We start from the raw sequence: 21,399 nt of genomic DNA, 5'->3' as shown, positions 1-21,399 counted from the left end.
TTCATTGTTGGAGATTATTTGATGAAAATTATTAAGGGTAGGTACTATTTGATTATAAATTATTTAAGTCAGTTTTAAATATTGACCATAAATTGACCGTAGTTCCCGTTGACCTAGAATCATGAAATTTGACAGGTAGGTAGGTCTTGTAGCAGACATTCGGGGAAAAATCTGAAAAACATGAATTTTAAAACAGATTCTAAAACAGATTTTTATTTATTTTTATGCATCATAGTTTTTGAATTATCGTGCAAAATGTCGAAAAAATACGACTGTAGTACGGAACCCTCGTTGCGCGAGCCTGACTCTCACTTGGCCGGTTTTTTTTGTTTGTTTGTCGTAAGTAAATTAAGCAAACAGAGCCCCGGTACTTGAGCATGCGTGTATCTATAATGCGAAAAGCGGAAACCTCCTTATTTGTTCTAATCACAATATGTTAGTTTGCAGTTGCACTTAGATGGTACTACGAAGTATTTCAGTAAGTAAATGTACTTTCACGTGACTATATTCGAGTGATTATTATCCTGTAGCCTCATTTTGAGGAGCTCGAGTAGTTTTATCTTTATTGACCAGAATGGCAATCTAAATATTAAATAATAATCAGAGATATAAGTCCCGCAAATTTCTACTGCGCTGGAACCACATCTCATTAACATCGAAATGACGTCATTTTGACGTCAGCCGAAATAAAAATATATCATCAATTCGAAACGAGGATAAACGAGAATAAGAAATGAGGAAGTGAATCTCTTCGTACGAGCCCTGGGAAATTCGACTAAGTATGCAGGCCTATGCGATGCGTCGCGGTTGATAAAATAGCGAAGGACGAACTATAGTACCTAGTTTCTTAGATATTGTACGCTCGTCCGGCTGGGTGAGGCGAGGGTCGTACACACGGAAACAATGATCGGTAGAATTGTATTTTTATTGCACACACACAGTTTTGTCTTATTATAAGTAATTACTGTAGATCGTAACATAAGTGATCTTATTAATTATTATTGAATCTTGACAGGCCGTGACATAGAGTCCGTGTCCGCAGACTCACACCCTCTGAAATGCCAAGTCCCTTTTCGATGGGTACACAGAACACAACCGCTCTACCGACCACAGCGAAAAGGGACGCAATTATTATGCCGCCACAATATCCTAACTACTAACTGAAATACACATTTACTGTCTGACTTGTAAAGATACTGATTTTTTTTTCAAGTTTGGTATCTTACGAGGGTTTAGAATATTTTCCTTTCATGTGGGCACCTTTGGAATGTACCTGAAATATTAATTGCGGTGCGGCCGGCTCGTGATAGAGCTACTAACATCTCAGAGGCGGCAAAAGTATTAATACTTCAGTGGATATTCGAGGCGATTTGCTATGAAATACGCTTTCCGATATCTAGTGATAAATAAGTAATGGTTTATTCACTAGAATGTGGGTAAATAAATAAAAATAAGAAATAGAACTACTCAGCTGTATTTAAAATGTAACTAGCTGTGTCTAGTGTTATATTTTTCATAGATAATCAATCCATATTACAGATTACTTAATTCTTCTTAAGATTAGTCAATTAAGCAAATTAATAATTACATTAAAATTACCAAAAACAATAATTAACATAGTTAGATATTTGTTTTTAATCCTAGTAATTAAGAAAAGCTGACTGACTGACTGACTAATCTATCGACCACAGCTTAAACTACTGGACGGATCGGGTTTAAATTTGGCATGCAAATAGCTATTGTTACGTTAACATCCGCTAAGAAAGCATTTTTGAAAATTCAACCCCTAAAGGGTTAAAATAGGGGTTTGTTTGTGTAGTCGACGCGAACAAGGTCGCGGGAATAAGCTAGTATTATTATTGATGTGAAAGTTTGGGTGTCTGTTACTCCTTCACGCAACAATGACTGAACTGATTTAGCCGAAGAACGGAGATAACTTATATCGTCATTTAACACATAGGCTACTTTCACCCGATTTTGATTACATTTGGTATAGAGATAGCTTGCATTCCGGGGAACGACATATGTTACTTTGATCCCAGAAAATACAAGAGTTCCCACGGGATTTTTTAAAACTGAAATCCACGCGGATGAAGTCGCGAGAATCAGCTAGTCAGTACCCTTATATAAATGCGAAAGTGTGTTTGTTTGTTGGTTTGTTGGTTTGTCCTTCAATCACGTCGCAACGGTGCAACGGATTGACGTGATTTTTTGCATGGGTATAGATAAAGACCCGGAGAGTGACGTAGGCTACTTTTTATCCCGGAAAATCAAAGAGTTCCCACTGGATTTTTAAAAAACCTAACTCCACGCGGACGAAGTCGCGGGCATCAGCTAGTATTATATAAACCTTTTGTCTAACACAAACAATTTTAAAGAAGGGCAGTACATAATATTATATAGAACGCGGTTCAGCTAATAACCATAGAGTTGGTAATATACCAGAGTCACCAAACGCATAATAAACATGCAGCTACAAGGATTATGCTGATACAAGTTATGAGTACGACACCTAATGAATATTTATATCTGATGTGGGCGTCTCTGGAATAAACCCCGCTATATAAACTCCCAATCCGGTCAACACTGTAGAACTTAAAATATGGATCTACTCGTAAATAGGTAACTTGAGTAGTTTTATAAAAGCACTAGCTTATGCTCTCGACTTCGTCCGCGTGGACTACACAAATTTCAAACCCCTATTTCACCCCCTTAGGGGTTGAATTTTCAAAAATCCTTTTTTAGCGGATGCCTACGTCATATACGTAGTAGATATCTGCATGTCAAATTTCAGCCCGATCCATCCAGTGGTTTGAGCTGTGCGTTGATAGATCAGTCAGTCAGTCAGTCAGTCACCTTTTTCTTTATATAATTTAGATTATAATTCTTAAATATTTATTAATATATTGTTACGGGATTTCATTTTCTGTCTATATTGCTACACCTACCTAACGGTTGAAGTATAATTTGCTAACATATTATAATATATGTAAAATAAAATCTTGTGCTAACAAATACCTAGTAGAGCCAATGCAATCCATACTAATATTATAAATGCGAAAGTGTGTCTGTCTGTCTGTCTGCTAGCTTTTCACGGCCCAACCGTTCCACCGATTTTGATGAAATTTGGTACAGAATTAGCTTATATCCCGGGGAAGGACATAGGCTACTTTTCATCCCGGAAAATTGATGAGTTCCCACGGGATTTTTAAAAACCTAAATCCACGCGTACGAAGTCGCGGGCATCAGCTAGTAAACCATAAACCCTAAAAGCTGAATATATACGATTCTCTTTGCCTGCTAGTTTTGTTAAAAATATTAGTCTACTAAAATAATAGTCTTTTTAACCGACTTCAAAAAAAGGAGGAGGTTCTCAATTCGTCGGAATCTTTTTTTTTCTAGTTTTATATTTAGACCAGTGTAAATCTTTGTGTTCTCTATAGTTCACCGATTACGGTGTATTGAGCTTGCACGCACGATTAACTTTTTTATTAATACCCAACGGCTAGGAACAAAGCTTTACGCTGGTATCACTTAGCCGCACGTTACAAGATAGCTATTAATATTTATCACAGAGATTCATAGAAATTAATAAATCATTAAGTATGGATTTGTTTTTTTAACGTTCGTTAAGTGCTACAATGGCTAAATCGGATCTCTGCATGATTGTCATCACAAGCCTAGTCCGCATCGATACGGTTAAATTAATCCATCGTATAAGTTTATCATAAGTGTTATGACTTTACGAAACAATCGTTTTATGAACGATAATAATATTACAAGATAATAGTCAAAGCCGACCCTTGGCGCGGGACCGAATATAAAAACATTATTATTTTCATTTCCGAAAGCGAGTCGGGCAAAAGGTTTCATTTTCTGATACAAATTGTTTCTCTTATTTTTCAATGGAATTACGTTACTCACTTTGGCGGTATTTCTTAGTATTTTTTTGAAAGGATACAGTAAAGCGCAACGCACACGGTGACTTTCTTGATGGCAATCGAACTAAGCTTTAAGTAAAGCCAGTGTGCTGGCACCAGACCTACTGGCTTAAAAAATAAACGGGGGCTCTATTCTCGCCAGAGCTGTCAGCCAGCGCTGGCTTGGCTTGAAAAACTGTTTATACAAGGTCAATACCAAGCGAGTGCTAACTGCCAGTGCGTCTGGCAGCCAGCGATGTCTTCGTATAAACAATGCTTTATTTCCTTTGGCATACGGCGCGTGGTGAGCCAAAGCGCACTCAAGCGCGCCGGGCTTGCTTCGTGTTTTGGTTTCGGTATACCAATCAACCGTTAGGTAAAAAGTAATTAGTTGGGTAAAAATTAAATATGAACAGGAGACTTAAACTTAATAAAACTCATTTATATCCCCAGCATAACTACTTTACTTGAAAGTTACCTACTAGAAAATCCTTGCTTTTAAAATAACAATTTTTCGAATATAACTATTTAATTTAACTAAACATTTAGTTTTGGTTAATTAAATATTTGTTTTTTTCTAGATTTAAGTTTATTTAATATAATAATTGTCTGTTTAAATAACAACTACATATAATTAAAAAATATATGTTTTAATAATATATCTACTTATATTCTTTTACTAAACATTTATATATAGAATCTCTCATTATGGATCATTTACGTTATTTATTCAAACAAACGGAAGTATAATTAATTAGTAAACATTAAAAAGATTCCCAATTAATTCAACAATGTTAAGCTTTTTGTCTACTCATAATTTCTGTCGGAATCTCCGCGATGCACCTTACGAATCTTTATTTGTAAATATTTAAAACTGGGTATTAGATATTTCAAATTAAGTATGTGCTCGCCAAAGACGATAGAACTGTTATAAATACAACGGTGACACCTACTTATGATTAGTTCGCCGCGAATGCGTTTAGACCTAGTAACTTGTAATACCCACACAAACTAGAAACCTCACACGACTCGAGTGAGCACCGACGGGTGACACAGCCAAAAAATGGCTCCCGGCGTAATAAAAAATTCTGACACAGCCATAAATAATACATTAGAAGCAATAGCACATGAAGAGGGCCTCATTAAGGAACTAGCCAAGGAAGCATGCCCTATCGACCATCTTGTTTTGGCTGATGTTGGTAATGAACAAAATGGCGTGTACGGGAACGAGGATGTTAAGATACAGATAACTAAGCTGGATAAGAGGGTGCCCCGTATGGTGACCAGGCCGAAAGTGTTGAAGAACATCGAGTCGAGGAAATATTTGTATGACCGGCTTTACGAAACCACCTCTCCGAGGGTGGTGAGTATTTTATTCATTTAATAAGAATGAGTGAAATGAGAGACGCCCTCCAGCACGATGGACCGATATAAAGAGGCTGGCGGGAAGTGGCTGGATGAGGAAGGCTGAGGACCGGGTGTGGTGGCACTCTTTAGGGATGGCCTACGTCCAACAGTGGACATCCACAGGCTGATGATGATGATGATGATGATGAGTGAAATATTTTTGATAAACATAGTAATTTTAGTTGTATAGGAATTAAAAAGAAGCTTTAGCAGCGTGTGTAACTTTATTTCATGTTAAAGTTAGGTGAAAACATTAGCTTTTCACAAAATCCTCAATCTGTACTAATATTATCTCTGGAACTACAGAACCAATTTTGAAAATTCTTTCATCAGTAGAAAGCTACATTATTCCTGAATAATATAGGCTATACTTTATTTTCATAAAAATTAGAGATCCCTACAAAAATTATAATAAGCTACCCGTGCGAAGCTGGGGCGGGTCGCTAGTAAAATATAAGATCATATTATTACAAAGCTATCTTATCCCCATGAATTTATACGCGTATGTTTTTTACAAACCTGTTGGAGTTGCGTACTCTAAGCCCTTTCTTAGTGAAGGTCTACGTTACAGAAGAATCCTATATTCAAAATCTATGAGTTTGCACTGTACGTTGACAAAATGACAAGACGTATAATCAGTTAACTTATCCCTATTTTAGCTAGATTGAAATATATAAACAAGATGTAAGTTCAACAAAAAAATTCTATAGGCTTTATGATAGCTTTCTTGAAATTTAGATCCTATTGATAGGCGTTATTTTGGCTAATTATTATAAATTTTGTTAAAACTCATCTCAATATTGCGTATTAGAACAAGGCATATTTGAAGAGGTATTGTTTGCATGGCTGACGCGGGCTTAGCTCTATGCAAACGCGTATAATGTAAATAACGTACAAAAATTTATGTTTAGATTAGTTTCGTTATTGATGTTTGACCTAAAACAAAAAGATATGAAAACCCTTAACCACAATCATCACCATCGTTGGCCCTCACCTATGCAGGGGTCTTCTCTCAGATTGAGGTTTTGGCCATATAGCCAAATCTGAGAGAAGAAAGTTGCCAGTGTGGTAGACTATATTATTATGACTACCGAACTGGCAAAGTGTGGATTGGCAGACTTCATCAATTTTTGAGAACATTGTGGAGAACTTTCAGACATCTCCCCCCCGCCTTACCCCGATTGCCATCTCGACCTGTCATGTACTACCTAATTATTTTAGCCACACTGGAGTAAAAATATAAAGCAGAAAAAATAATTGTACCTACCATTGTTATGGACAGACAAAACAATAGAAGATAAATGACAAGAGCACACTTTCACGCTTGTTAAGTTACCTCATGTGGTAAGTCTTATCAAAATAACTGACCATGTTTACCTACTTTGTTCTTTACAAACTAGACAAAGATGACGCGAAGGATGTTTTGTTCTAGTTTTTAATCACCTTCATCATCATCATCATCAAACGATAGACGTCCACTGCTGGACATAGATCTCTTGTAGGGACTTCCACACGCCACGGTCTTGCGCCGCCTAAATCCAGCGGCTCCCTGCGACTCGTCTAATGTCGTCCGTCCACCTAGTGGGGGGTATTCCAACGCTGCGTCTTCCGGTGCGAGGTTGCCATTCCAGTACCTTGGGACCCTAAAGACCCAGTTTTTAATATAACGCATAAATTTTAAGTTCCCACTCGCCAAAACCCTGTGGTTATACTGTTGTTTACAAATGCATGACGTCAGAGCACAGATAATCTATCGGCCAAACATGGCCGACAGTGTTTTCACCTGTCTAAGAAAAATATTTTTTTAAATTAAAGTTTTACGGTTTTTAGGGCGCAAAAAAATATAGTGTTAATTTTTTTGATATAATAGGACAAATATTAACCATTTAAGACCAACTTAAAAAAATTGTCAAGTAGCCTATTGTAATGTTATTTGTACTCTATTAATCCGTCAAATGTGAGCCGTTTTGTGTAAGCCCACCCGTGCGAAGCCGGAGCGGGTCAATTAGTACGTATTTACATAAATAATTACGCCTACTTACATATTATAAGTCTAAAGCAACGTACCTAAATAATTAAACTATCTATATTTTGTATGAATTCAAGAAAGTACTGAGGTACTTTCTCAAATTTTTACAAAATATATACTCTATCAAGGTTTATCCTTCAATCACGTTGCCATTTTCCGGTCGCCAGAGCCTCGTCAGTAGCCCAGCAGGGGGCACCACAGGCAGGTGAGGCCATCATTATGTGTTCTTCTAACTATTAATCTTCATGTACCTATTTGCTTGAAAATACTACTTAATTGAGAGGTTGCCCCACTCAGCTAGTACCTACCTATAGATTTAGTACCTACCTATCACGTTCAATGATTTATTCGAAATCGTGTTCAGTATTCGTAGGTACAGCGCAATCAGTTAGCCCATACGGGAACATTATTCTCTTTTATGGACTATTTTCTTTATGAACATCGTAAAACGATTGAAAGACGTGCTTGTTCACGAAAATTGACGGAATTCACTAAAAGGCGATTACGCATTGCATCCGATCAGAATCCGTGAAAATACCTACGTTCCGAAGTAGTCATAAGTAGAACTATTTGTTCCTAATTGTCTTGAATATATAAATTAAGAGAACAAATGAAATAAGACTTGTAAAGGTACAGGGAACTTTTGTACGAAATAACAAGATGTAAATCCACTTATAATATGTCTAGAAAGTTTTTTAATCAGCCCTTCAATTTATTTGTACATTGCCTATAGCTGGTAGATACCTATTGCTTACGTATTTTACGTGACGTCTAATAGCTTTATCTGTGCGTTGATAGATCAGTCAGTCAGTCAGTCACCTTTTTCTTTTATATATTTAGATTGTTTGTCCGCAGCCTACACTATGCAACGAGAGGGCATGCCTGGGCAGCCTCATGGCGATACCCGGTCGAGGCGACGTGGCACGAAGTCCAGAAGAAGTCCTAAGCGACGCTAAGGACTTTCTTGGACAATACTTCGCCTCTATACGAAGGTAAATACCAAAAAATGTTTACAGTATAAAATAAATCTTTATACTTTTCGCCATACATTATTATCTACGTATGGCGGGTTTTACCAAACGGGCTGTCCAAATTCCTGGAAAGCTGGATTTTGGTAATGAACTTATTATAAATGTGAAAGTGTGTTAGTTTGTTGGTTTGTTGGTTTGTCCTTCAAACGAAGTCGCGGGCATCAGCTAGTTGTTACATAAGTCACTTGTAGGGGCTTCCACTCCACACGTCACACTCTTGCGTCTGCGTCACCTGAATCCATCGTAGATTTATATAGATAGCTTAAAGTTCCCATTTGAATTTCTCAAAATCCTTTTAAGTGGAGTGGAGTAAAGACTTAGCGATTTAAGCTGCAGATACGTTGATATGTCGGTCAATCAGTTTCTCGTTTTAAATATTATAATAGGTATAGTAGAGAGAGAACCAGCGCGTGCCAGACCTTCATTATAAAATAAGGAAAGCTTGGCTGCCTCTCAGTCCATAAGTAATATGTATAGAAGATATATTTAGTTACATAACGACAAGCACGCCTAGGTAGCCTGTCCGATTCTAGATAACAGTTATTAGGGCTAGAGATTACGTGTGCCTCAATTTCAGACCTGAGTATTTGTAAATAAACAGAAGATAAAAACTAACATAATTAGACTGTAGCATATGAAAACTATGTGAAGTGATCCGTGTAAACACTTTGACTTTCACGTGAGACCCTCGAGAAATAAATTATGTGTGCTTTCTATAATAGTCTACTATAGACATATTGACTAGTAATTTAGGTAAAGTATTGTGTGTATAGTCTTGTGAACTAGGTCGCAAAAACGTAGTTAATATAGAATTGTTTCTTTTTAATAGGAAAGTATAGTAACCTTCTTAGGTTGGGCCTGTTTAAATATTATAATTATGAATAATCCATATACAAATTCCAAACTAATATTATAAATGCGGAAGTGTGTCTGTCTGTCTGTTTGTTACCTTTCCGCGGCCCATCCACTTAATGGATTTTGCCGAAACTTGGACAAAAAGAGTGCGCATCTTGGAGCGTTCCTTAGTCAGAATTCGATACTTAATTTAGACTGAGCCGAATATTTTCATGGTAATAAAAAAATTGTTGTGTATAAATGTGTTACTTTCACAGGGCTAACACCGTAGCTCACGAAGCTCGCTGGAAGACGGTACAGGAGGAGGTGGTGAAGACTGGCACCTACCAGCTCACTACCACAGAACTGGTGTTTGGAGCTAAGCTGGCTTGGAGGAACGCGAGTCGATGCATCGGCAGGATACAGTGGTCTAAGCTTCAGGCAAGTGCGCCATTTGTTTTATTTTCACAGGACCAAAACCGTAGATCAGGAATCTCGCTGGAAGACAGTACGGGAGGCTAGGTCGTGAAGACCGTGATTGGTGGTACGCTCTTTAAAAGGCCTTTGTCCAGCAGCCAGCAGTTGACGCATAGAGGCGGATTGGATTGAATTGGAAATCTATACTTAGTAAGAAAAATATAGCGCTTGTCGTATTTGCATTAGGTCAATATAGTTATCTAATCTACCTATACAGGTTGTAAGCGGAACGCTAGCAAAAATTAAGACAGGTGATAGTACCTACTGATGATCACTAATATGATACCACAAAAAATACGCGAAAAATAAATAAAAAAATTCAATATTTTGCAAAAGTTTACGATATATTGCAAATAAAACACCTGACTGACGCTAGAGGTAACGCAACATACGCTGCGGAGTAGGCCAGTTGAAGTCAATGCGGCGTCGTAGGTGGGGCGTTGACCCGAGTTTTGCAAGTTGCGGGTTTGAAAAATACTAAATCTACACAATAAGACAAATGGTTATTGGTATTGGATTTTGTTTAGGTAGTATAACAATAACGCTTAGTTTTTGTTAGCGTTTTGGTTACACCCTGTATATACGTACTCGTAAGTCTGCAAATGTTGAAGAAACTTTATCAGCTTACAGCACACCGCAGAAGCTCATTGTTATTACAGACTGATTACATTAGACTCTTAACTAATCCACCGCTAACATAATGGAATAAAATATTTACTTAAGTCAACTCTTTACTCCAGTTGAAACATAGTTGAAACCTGGTTGAAACAATCAATTCCGAGGTGTAAATAACAGGGACAAATTACAAACAATAGTAGTTACATTGCGTATTGTGTAAGTAAACACTAAGCACATTACATTTACAGGCAGTACGGCTTTATCTTTGTAAAGTTGGCTTCTCATGGGGCGTGAGAACACGTAACGCGCTGCTCTCCAATTTGTACACTCGTTCGATTCGCGTCGCTTCAACTTACTTGCAAGACGACGTGTTGTTGTGATGTGATGTTTAAATGAGAAAAGCATAGAGTCATTGTCATCGATATCAACTCAACAGGGAACTGACTTACAATATACACGCAAACAGTCAGGTGGTAAAGACCTCGTGAAGCGCTAACTATAAAATTGATTTTCTGAAATAATTCAATAACGTATTTCTTATTCTTCTTCTTTACTGGCCTTTATCTATCCATCCAACGGAATGGTCCTCCTCCAACGTTTCTATTTCCGGTACATGTGGCTGATCCGTAATCCGTATCGCGAATCGTGTCAATAAATTATCCAAATTAAATGCTATGGCTTAGCTTCAAAAATTGCTCATGAGCAACTACGTGTTATCCAAAAAGAATAGGCTACTTGACTCATATCTAATTTCGTCCAATAAATGATTATTTATTATAGTATTTTGCTTAAGAAAACGAAATATATCAATAACAATTATTAAAAACGCAGGATGGATATATAAATCCAATTTAAAAAAATACAGTTTTTATTTTTATTTGAAACGCAGAAAACGCTGTCAGCCATGATGTGACCTGTCATTAAATATGTAAACAAAGAAATGTCATCCCTATGTCACGCGGGGACTAACGTAGTATCCATATATATAAAATTTAGAGTCCTGACTAACTTATATATCAACGCACAGCCTAAACAGCTGGTCCTAGATACATGAAATTTGGTGGGTGTGTTCTTTGTAGGTAAAGAGAAGGTATCCACTAGGAAAGGATTTTTTGAAATTCCACCCCTGAGTGGGTTAAATGGAGGTTTGAAATTTATGAAGTCCACGCGGGCAATGTCACGTGCATAAGCTAGTTTTTATATATTTCTAAAAACTCATAGTAAACGTAAAAAAATATCGTTTTCTCTTTATAAATTGAATAAGTTATTAAGTAAGACTTACAACAAAGTGATCTTTGCAAAAATAAATTTGGGTTGCAGTCGTTAGTCATATAGGATCCCTTTAAGCAAGTCTTTGCGTGTTACGTATATTTATTTCACTGGGCACTCTAATCCACAACTTTCCTGTGGTCTTTATCGATGCGTTTTTTACTTTCTCGGATAATACAATAACGAACTAGTATAGAAGTCATGTTTATTAAACTTTGGGAGGTTATGCTGTTGTTTACAAATGCATGACGTCAGAGCACAGATAATCTATCGGCCAAACATGGCCGACCAGTGTTTTCACCTGTCTAAGAAAAATATATTTTTAAATTAAAGTTTTACGGTTATTAGGGCGCAAAAAAATATAGTGTTAATTTTTTTGATATAATAGGACAAATATTAACCATTTAAGACCAACTTAAAAAAAGTGTCAAGTAGCCTATTGTAATCAACTAAATATTCTTAATCTTGAGTAGCTCTATGATTAATTCGGGCAAACAGCTCACGTGGCTTAAAATGATAAGACAGCGCAGCTCATGTTATCACACGCCGTGAGAAACCACTATTAGATGGCATACATTGTTTGTGTGATTTAATATACAATGTTTGTATTGGGCTTAGAAACTTGTTTAAATCTGACGGCGAAAAGATATTTTATGTACATACGAAAGTTTCAATCGAGTTTTGCGTGGATTTAATTGTAAGGTCGTAAGCTCTTACTAATCCTCTACAAACATTGTTTTAGTCCCCATTGGCTAATTTTATTGACTGGCTTTAGCTGCGGCATTAACGTAAAGTTCTACAGGTAAATTGAAACACAAGTAGGATGCCGCGCTAAAATAATACCTATAGGGGCTATCAACCATAAATACATATAAAAAGAAAAGTCTTGACTTATTGACTGACTCATCAACACAACATCAGCTCAAACCCTTTGAACCGAGAAAGCTGAAATTTTGCACGAAAGTTGCCTTTATAATGTGGACAAGAAAAGCCCGGATTCTTAGAAATTCTCACGGGATAAGGAGTAAAGAGGATTTATATTTTCGCCGAATGAAGCTATGGGCGGTCGTTAGTGGCTCTACAAAATTATTGTAATCCTTCCAAGTAACCATATTGATACGGCAATCTATATCTTTACTAAATATATCTTCCATGCTTTATCTACTTACCATCAACAGCTGATACTTATTATCTGCCAATAAGTTTGGTGGTGTGGCGAGAAAAGAGGCTAGGCGATTCTTAAATTTCATACTTTTTTGCTTCGGCAGCGTAGGTAGGTAAGTACATAACGCATATCTCTTCGCAAGTTGAAAACGCACCAGTGTAGTTAGGCCACTTGTTCGGCGCCCAATCACCCAACACGGTGAAACTAAATTAATTTGCCGACTCTAATAAGAAAACTTCCACTTTCCCCTTCGACGCAAAAACACGGGCAATTACCTACCTACTTGTTTTAGGAAGTTGAACTATTCTAGGGATCCAATGAAAAAAAAGTTCGAGGCTTCCTTCGCACTCCATCAATGTTCGAAAGTCAATTTAAACGCGCATTCTTTTGCCATAGTTGTGGAGTTCGAAGTTAAGAAATGTTGGTATAGCTATGTCACATATTTGACAAAGGAGATGAGCCTGCTCTTTTTTAAGAAACATACAGTTTTATGTGCATTATAGACCATGGATCAACAAGCCAATTTGAAACTACGTGTAACCTACCGTGTTTACATAGAATTACAAGGGAGCGTATAAAATATGGAGTAATTAGTCACGACTCACGGTACGTCTTCGTGTTATTTGTCCCAATGTGTTACAATATTGTGTCGCCACGTAACAAATGACATTTCGGAACATAAATAAGGGCCAGCGCACACATGATGCTTTTACATCGGCAGACAACGGTTTTTTTATCATCTTTATTTATCTTTACAGGACTTTCATACAAGTCACCAACCCTTCCCGTACTGTACCGCGCAGCATCTCAAACACCGATTCAGTTTTAAACAGTTAGTAAATAGGCCATAGTCCTTGATATTGTAAGAAATAAAGACGACTGATAAAAATTTCTGCAATTATGATGAGTTGATGACACTAGTGAGATAAGTAGCATAATATGTCACTCTTCAGGTCTTTATCTAATGCTTAACTCATGCAAATAATCACGGCGATCTGTTGCTCCGTTGTACATGATTGAAGGACAAACCAACAAACAAACACACTTTCGCATTTATAATATGAGTAGTGATGGGTAGTGATGTCGCAGAGATATTGTAAAAGCCATGACCTTAATTAAGGTCTTACTAGGGTAAGACCTTAATTAAGGTCAGGTAAAGGTACTTTTTATTCCGAAAAATCAAAGAGTTCCCACAGGATTTTAAAACCAAAATCCACGCGAACGAAGTCGCTGGCATTAACTAGTATTATTATAATTCTGTAGTGTAATTATATTATGCAACAAGAAGGTATTTAGAAAATAAAGTTAGTTGTGAGTCAACGGGGCTACCGTTTCATTATAATATGGTGGCAGTGTTGGGATATATTTTATACCTAAGTATAAAAAGTCTGCTAGTCAGCTAGAATATTAAGACCGAGGAAGTTAACATAATAAAACTCATAAGGAGTTCATTTAGAAAATTGGTCTCAAGAAATTTAAATTACGTTCACCATTACGTACACTTCTTTTTCTAAATTATGACCATCATCAAAACTTTCACAACGGCCATAGTATACTTAATAGTATTTTGAAAAACAGTCCTTTATAGTCTAGAGTCTAGGTACCTATTAGGCCCTACCTACTATACAGAAAAGAGTTTAGAATGGAATGCGATTAAAATAAATGAATTCGCGAGCAAAGAAACCAGGTAGTTTTTTTTAAATAAGTGCATAAATTATAGGGACCACAGAAATAAAGTATCTAATAGAAATAGTATTTGCTGTCTATAATATCTGGGAAAGTATATCACCAACTTTTATCAATTCACTAAGTGAAAATAATTCACAAGAACGGGCATGCTACAAATGGTAAAGATAATAAAGCGGCCTTAGGCATCACGTGAAAGTCTATTTTATGTTAAGACAACATCGTACTGTAACAATTTGAATAATTACATTACGATGATCTGCGATTCATTTAAAATTATTGTAGGTGTATTTTACTGGGGCTAAGTGGGATGCGGCGATGTCGCACTATGTTGCTTTGGCGTAAATTAAGATTGATTGGGGCCGATTCTCTTGTACACAATCTCTAAACTAAACTAAATTAACAGGTCTAAATCAAGTGCTATCCTTTTCCGCAAGCAACATTATGAACGGGATAGCAATAGATTTAGACGTGCCATTTTAGTTTAGTTTAGAGATTGTGTACAACGGAATTAGCCACATTGAATACTTGTGTAAATACTAAATGTCGAGACTATCTCATGAGCTCGAATATTATTCATAGGTCTTCTGATATCTTGTAGAAAATGTTCTCAGTAGGTACTCATCATCATGATCAACCCCGCCGGCTCACTGCAGAGCACGGGTCTCCTCTCAGAGTGAGAAGGGTTTGGCCATAGTCTACCACGCTGGCCATGTGCGGATTGGTAGACTTCACACACCTTTGAGAACATTATGGAGAACTCTCAGGCATGCAGGTTTACTCACGATGTTTTCCTTCACCGTTAAAGCAAGTGATATTTAATTACTTAAAACGCACATAACTCCGAAAAGTTAGAGGTGCGTGCCCGGGATCGAACCCCCGACCTCCGATTAGAAGGCGGACGTCTTAACCACTAGGCTATCACAGCTTATTAATAGATACTCATTAAGTGCCTTTTAATTTTACTTAATATTTGATTTGAACTCGTGTAAAAGCAAAAGCCTAAAGGGGAAGCAAGAAATTGAACTTTTTCTTAATAATAATTAGTGCGCCTGATTGAGTCGCCAACATAACGACGTTTCGAGTAAATTATTCATTTGCCTCATTCACCGCCTCCGGGTTTACATCAGAATCACTAGGAGGAGTTTTAAGTCCTCCTGATGTTTTCGAGTTCATTTCGTAATTACATTGCTTAAATAGATTGCTTAGTTAATCTGCTTAAAGCGCAGTTGGTTGGCAGTTAACAGAATTTTTACAGGAATGAGAATGTCGAAATTTTTAGCAACATTTACCATCAACTCACAACAATGAAAAAATACTTTTGTGCGTCACAAAATACCTTGTAAAAGGCTGTCTGAATAAAGATAATTTCAATTCCCCTAAATTAATTCGCCTTACAGCCTAAATGCAAAATGTGCCAATTTCCTTTCGTGGTAGATTTACTTTATGAATCGAAAGCTCTGCGGGTGTTTAATTTTTTATTTTTATTTCAACTTCTACTTGTGGCTCCCTGTGACTCGTCTGACGTCGTCCGTCCACCTAGTGGAGGGTCTTCCAACACTGCGTCTTTCGGTGCGAGATCACCATTCCAGCACTTCGGGACCCCAACGTCTATCGGTTTTACGAACTATGTGCCACTTTGCCACTTCAGCTTCGCAACCCGTTATGTCGGTTACTCTAGTTCTCCTACGGATCTCCTCACTTAAGAAAGAATACTTAATGACAAATAAAAAAATAACGAGAAACTAGTTTAGTGCAGACCTGTGATTGATAAAAAAAATATTCTTTGAATGACTAGAAAAAACAAATCGCGAAATCAATTGAATAATTTTCTAATTTGCTGATACTTTTCGGATGATTGAACCGCCGCGCCGTCGCGACCTAACGATCTAACGATATTATTACTTCGCTTTGAAAAGTTTTACGCTGGAGTCTGTGGAGGCGATTTGTTTTTATAGTCGGAAATTATGCGATCTCTATATAATTTTCCTACACTAAGCACGGTCGCGTACATCGATCAGGCATAATATCTATCGTGTGATGTCGTCTGATGGCTTGTTGTACAGTTAATACTAACCAAGTTAAGTTAGTACCTACTAAACCAAAATTAAAGTTTGACACTAGATAATACTCCCAAATTGCGACTTTAGAAGTACTTAACTTCAAATTTTTACTAATTTAACTACTTTTAACTAATTAACTATTTTTTTTCCGTACACAATATAGTGAAGTATATAGAAAGTATAATATTAAAGAAAAATAATAATTTTAGTATTTTGCATGCCACTCCTTGGCCTAGAGCTCCACAATCTGCCCAAATAAATGAAATGAGTTTTGAAAGTGTTAGCCAATTACATTGAATAAAATATTGTCTCATTCATTTCTTTGAAGTTTAAGGGCCAAAGAGTTGCTTCGCAAGTTTAGCTAAGTGATATAATATAAGCGTGGTAAATCTAATGGAAAAACGTCGTGGTTTCACAACTCTTAACGGGTTTCTCGGGTGTTTAGTTTTATCTAAATATATAAAAGGAAAAGGTGACTCAGTGACTGACTGACTGATCTATCAATGCACAGCTCAAACTACTGGACAGATCGGGCTGATGATCGGCTGGCATGCAGATAGCTATTATGCCGTAGGCATCTGCTAAGAAAGGATTTTTGAAAAGTCAACCACTAATTAGTGGGTGAAATAGAGGTTTGAAATTTGTGTACCTAGTCCACGCGGATGAAGTCGCGAGCATAAGCTAGTTAATGTAAGGCATTGAGCTGCATATTCATCCAATCAATTCACGAGTAGGTACCTACATAATATTCCATAGAAATGTAGTAGGTAAGTAGGTAAACGTTAATGAAAAGCCACATTGTTTAACATTTCCAAACCGTCGGCTAACATTAATTCAGCTTCAGTGTTTGTACATCGTTATTTGTTATTGATTGAGTCGACGACATAATGAGATTGCTCCGTTCATTTAGAAGCTCGGATAGGAATTATTAGAAGCCGTTTTAAGTCCGTCTGATGTTCGCGGGTACATTTAGTAATTACATCGGCTAAATAGATTGCTTGGGCTAATCCGTAGCTCCGCGGTTGGCGAATTTATACAAATCGACGAAGTAACTATAGACTTTGTGCTAAACAGATCCTACGATACATTTAACCGCAGTTAATTGCATTTTTTGGCCAAGTGATCAAAGAAATGCCTGGCTGTTCAGAGCTGAAATGCAGGTAGTAAGTTTGTTCTTGGCACCATTCCACGCGGGCATTATTTGTGCAGTAATTAGATTAGATTGGCTTTAGGTTTAATTGTAATATTTTCAATAAAACAATGCCTCGAATTATATTTGTAACCTTTTCTTCTTTCTCTACATTTTTATTTTGCCCTTTTTTGCTATCAACCAAATAGCTTTTTTTCTAACTATAATATTTATAAATTGTCTTTAGTCATTTCTCTAGTCATTTTCTTATTACTTTCAGCGCAAATACTGATATTTTTTTAAATTCTGTTCTTCATGCACAATTAATTACCATAACTGTAATGAATTAGAACGAGATAGTAAGTAAACTTTGGCCGATTCGAAGACATATCGGTAATAAATCATAAATTTACATAATATCTGTGTTTTCTAAAATATTTTTTTAAATCTTATTTTTACTTTTTTTGATATCAACCCAACGAAAAGTTTGTCGTTTTCTTTCTGTTGTTACATTATACAGTTATACGTACTGTAGATTTCTGTCATTTTACAAAATTATTCGGAACTGGATGACCATGGACTATGCAATTTTTGTCCGATCGCTTGTTTGTTTCTCTCTTCGGTACAAATTTTGCAATTGATTTTAGGTCAGTATATCAGGTTAGTTGCGAACAAAATAAACGAGTCATACCAACTCAGACAGTTGGTATGCCAAATATTTGTTAAACTGCAGTTGCATGCTAAGTAGATCACGTACTGAATACAACGTAGTTACTATCACAATACTGCTAGTGGGATACTTTGTTGCATTTTTAAGATAAGATGTTTTCTGAGTAACTCTGTGGACTGTCCCGTTCATTGTAATGAGTGTCAGGTTCTCTAATGTAATAGTCAACATGGGAGTAATGTAATGTCTTACATCACGGACACCGGGATAAATCCCAAGCGTAATGAGAGATTTTAGAGTAACTCCCGAGCGCAGCGAGGGTGTTGTATCTAGAATCCTTAGTGAAGGACGGGGTTTAGGGGCGCCCAAGACTAAGACAGTATTACCCCCAAGTTCAATACTCTACTTTTCACACCTCGCAAGACAATAGAATCAAGATCTTCGCTTCGTATGCTTAAATATGTACCTACCTGTCTTGATAGAAAATATGTAGGTACCTGTTTTTAGAAGTTTCTAGGAGCAAATCGTTTATTTTTTGCATTAATAGTTTCCAGAGTTAAATTACTGCTGCTATTTTCGTCACTCGACATTTTTATTTCAAATTAAATAAATAATTAATTTCAATAAGTAACACCAGTTTTATATATTACTAGCTGATGCCCGTGACTTCGTCCGCGTGGACTACACAAATTTTAAACCCCTATTTCACCCCCTTAGGGGTTGAATTTTCAAAAACCCTTTTTTAGCGGATGCCTACGTCATAATAACTATCTGCATGCCAAATTTCAGCCCGATCCGTCCAGTAGTTTGAGCTGTGCGTTGATAGATCAGTCAGTCAGTTAGTCAGTCAGTCAGTCAGTCAGTCACCTTTTCCTTTTATATATATAGGTGTAAAGAAGAAGATACGTATACGCATTACATTGAGCTGTGTTACCACTCTGGGTGGTGGTCACAGGCGAACAATACTACACCTGTATTTTCTTTCTACTTAATTACATGCTATCTCTATTCCTGTGCAGGTTTTCGACTGTCGACAAGTGACCACAACCAGTGGAATGTTTGAAGCGCTTTGCAATCATATCAAGTACAGCACCAATAAGGGAAACATCAGGTTGGTCAAAAATACACTAAACTTGTCCTATAAAGCTACATCATCACTTCGTCATTATCATATTAAGCTGCATCATCACTTGCCAGCCGGTCTGATTGCAGCCAAGCGCTAGTCGATAGATTAAAAAAACCGGCCAAGTGCGAGTCAGACTCGCGCACTGAGGGTTCCGTACTACAGTCGTATTTTTTCAACATTTTGCACGATAATTCATAAACTATGATGCATAAAAATAAAAGCAAATTAAGAAGAAGAAGAAGAAAAATCTGTTTTAGAATGCACAGGTGAAGACCTTGCATATGATACCCCACTTGATATAGTTATCATACTTGGAAAATTGAAAATATTATTTGTTCATGAACACATTTTTTTTGTGATGTAACCACAAATTCAGGGTTTTCGCATTGTTTCCTTCAATTATGTACTATAAGGCATACCTACCTGCCAAATTTCATGATTCTAGGTCAACAGCAAGTACCCTATAGGTTTCAATTTCAATTATTTCTATTTATTGCAATTCCATAAACTACATATTATGTACAGAGTAGGATTATGAATACCCAGTTTGGGTGTCGCAATTTGGTCCTTACACCTTAGTAGGGAGACCCATATTATTATTTATTTTTATTTGCGTCGTTTAGGAAGGAGATTTTCTTGATAGACACGACAGACGGACAGACGAACAGACAGACAGACAACAAAATGGTCCTATTAGGGTTCCTTTTTTCCTTTGAGGTACGGAAACCTAAAAAATAAGCCCTAATCTGAATAATGTCTTCTCTTGCCATCAAGTAAGATCATACTCAATTGCCAATTCACCAATATTTAACTGTACAGGTCAGCGATCACTATGTTCCCTCAACGCACAGACGGCAAGCACGACTACAGGATATGGAACAGCCAGCTGATCAGCTATGCTGGCTACAAGCAGCCTGATGGAACTGTGCTGGGGGACCCTATGCACTGCGAGTTCACGGAGGTAAGAATATTCATCATCTTCATCAACCCATCGCCAGCTCACTACAGAGCACGGCGGGTGATTACGGTAAAAACGTTGCAGTAGCGACAGCAACGCGACAGCATGTAACTATGCGACAGTTCATTTGCTGTATCTCTTCTTCTTCTTCTTATTTTGCTTTGTTGCTATTGCTGTCTCTCTCTAGCCGGAAGTTTGACAGCAATGATCGCGAGATTTACGCCTGTCGCAAGTCTGTCGCGAGATACGTAATCACCCCCCGGGACTCCTTTCAAAATGAGAAGGGTTTTGGCCATAGTCTACCATGCTGACCAAGTGCGTATTGGCAGACTTCACACACCTTTAAGAACATTATAGAGAACTTTCAGGCATGCAGGTTTCCTCACATTGTGAGGAATGTTTTCCTTCGCCGTTAAAGCAAGTTATATTACTAGCAAGTGATAAATTGCTTAAAACGCACATATATAACTCTGAAAAGTTTAAGGTAAGTACGTGCCCGGGCCCCGACTTTCGATTAGGAGGTAGACGTCCTAACCACTACGAAAGAAGTGGAGTTTCTGAAGGAAGTGTCTGTAGCTAACTAAGTAGTGGGACACGTGATGTATCCGGGGAGAAATAACACCGTCCGGATGGACGATTTCCTTTCTTTGAACCGGTAGTTCGCATTTCACTGGTTCCAGTTTTCACACTTAGTTTGCTAGTTTAAGTAAAGACTTGCTTTGAAAGTTTAGAATTGTGAATGGAAGCAATAAAAATCTTGTGGCGCAAACATTAAATTACTAACCACTAAGTTTCAAGCAATTATATCACTTGCTAGTAATATCACTTACTTTAACGGCGAAGGAAAACATTGTTAGGAAACCTGCATGCCAGAGAGTCCTCCATAATGTTCTCAAAGGTGTGTGAAGTCTGCCAATCCGCACTTGGTTAGCGTGGTAGACTATGGCCAAAACCATTCTTACTCTGAGAGGAGAGAAACATTAAATTTGGCATAGTATAATAGAAAAGACAAAATAGTAG

At 37.2% G+C, this 21,399-nt stretch overlaps 1 protein-coding gene across 7 annotated transcripts in view; it reads left to right on the top strand.

Annotated features, from left to right (window-relative positions):
* LOC117996213 (nitric oxide synthase-like protein) overlaps nt 1-21,399 on the top strand; it is a 116,014-nt gene that overhangs the window by 73,081 nt on the left and 21,534 nt on the right. For 6 of the 7 annotated variants that reach the window (XM_069509402.1, XM_069509398.1, XM_069509399.1 and 3 more), the window contains exons 3-6: nt 8,212-8,348; nt 9,500-9,662; nt 19,315-19,406; nt 20,241-20,382. In XM_069509402.1, coding sequence (XP_069365503.1) covers nt 8,212-8,348; nt 9,500-9,662; nt 19,315-19,406; nt 20,241-20,382 — 534 coding nt within the window. Of the gene's footprint in view, nt 1-4,899; nt 5,284-8,211; nt 8,349-9,499; nt 9,663-19,314; nt 19,407-20,240; nt 20,383-21,399 lie in introns of those variants that run through there. The other variant, XM_034984244.2, reaches the window with a different exon arrangement.

Source organism: Maniola hyperantus, chromosome 3, assembly GCF_902806685.2.
Source record: "Maniola hyperantus chromosome 3, iAphHyp1.2, whole genome shotgun sequence".
NCBI classification, from domain to species: Eukaryota; Metazoa; Arthropoda; class Insecta; order Lepidoptera; family Nymphalidae; genus Maniola; species Maniola hyperantus.
Note: the sequence above shows the minus strand (reverse complement) of the source record. Positions and strands in the feature narration are given on the sequence as shown.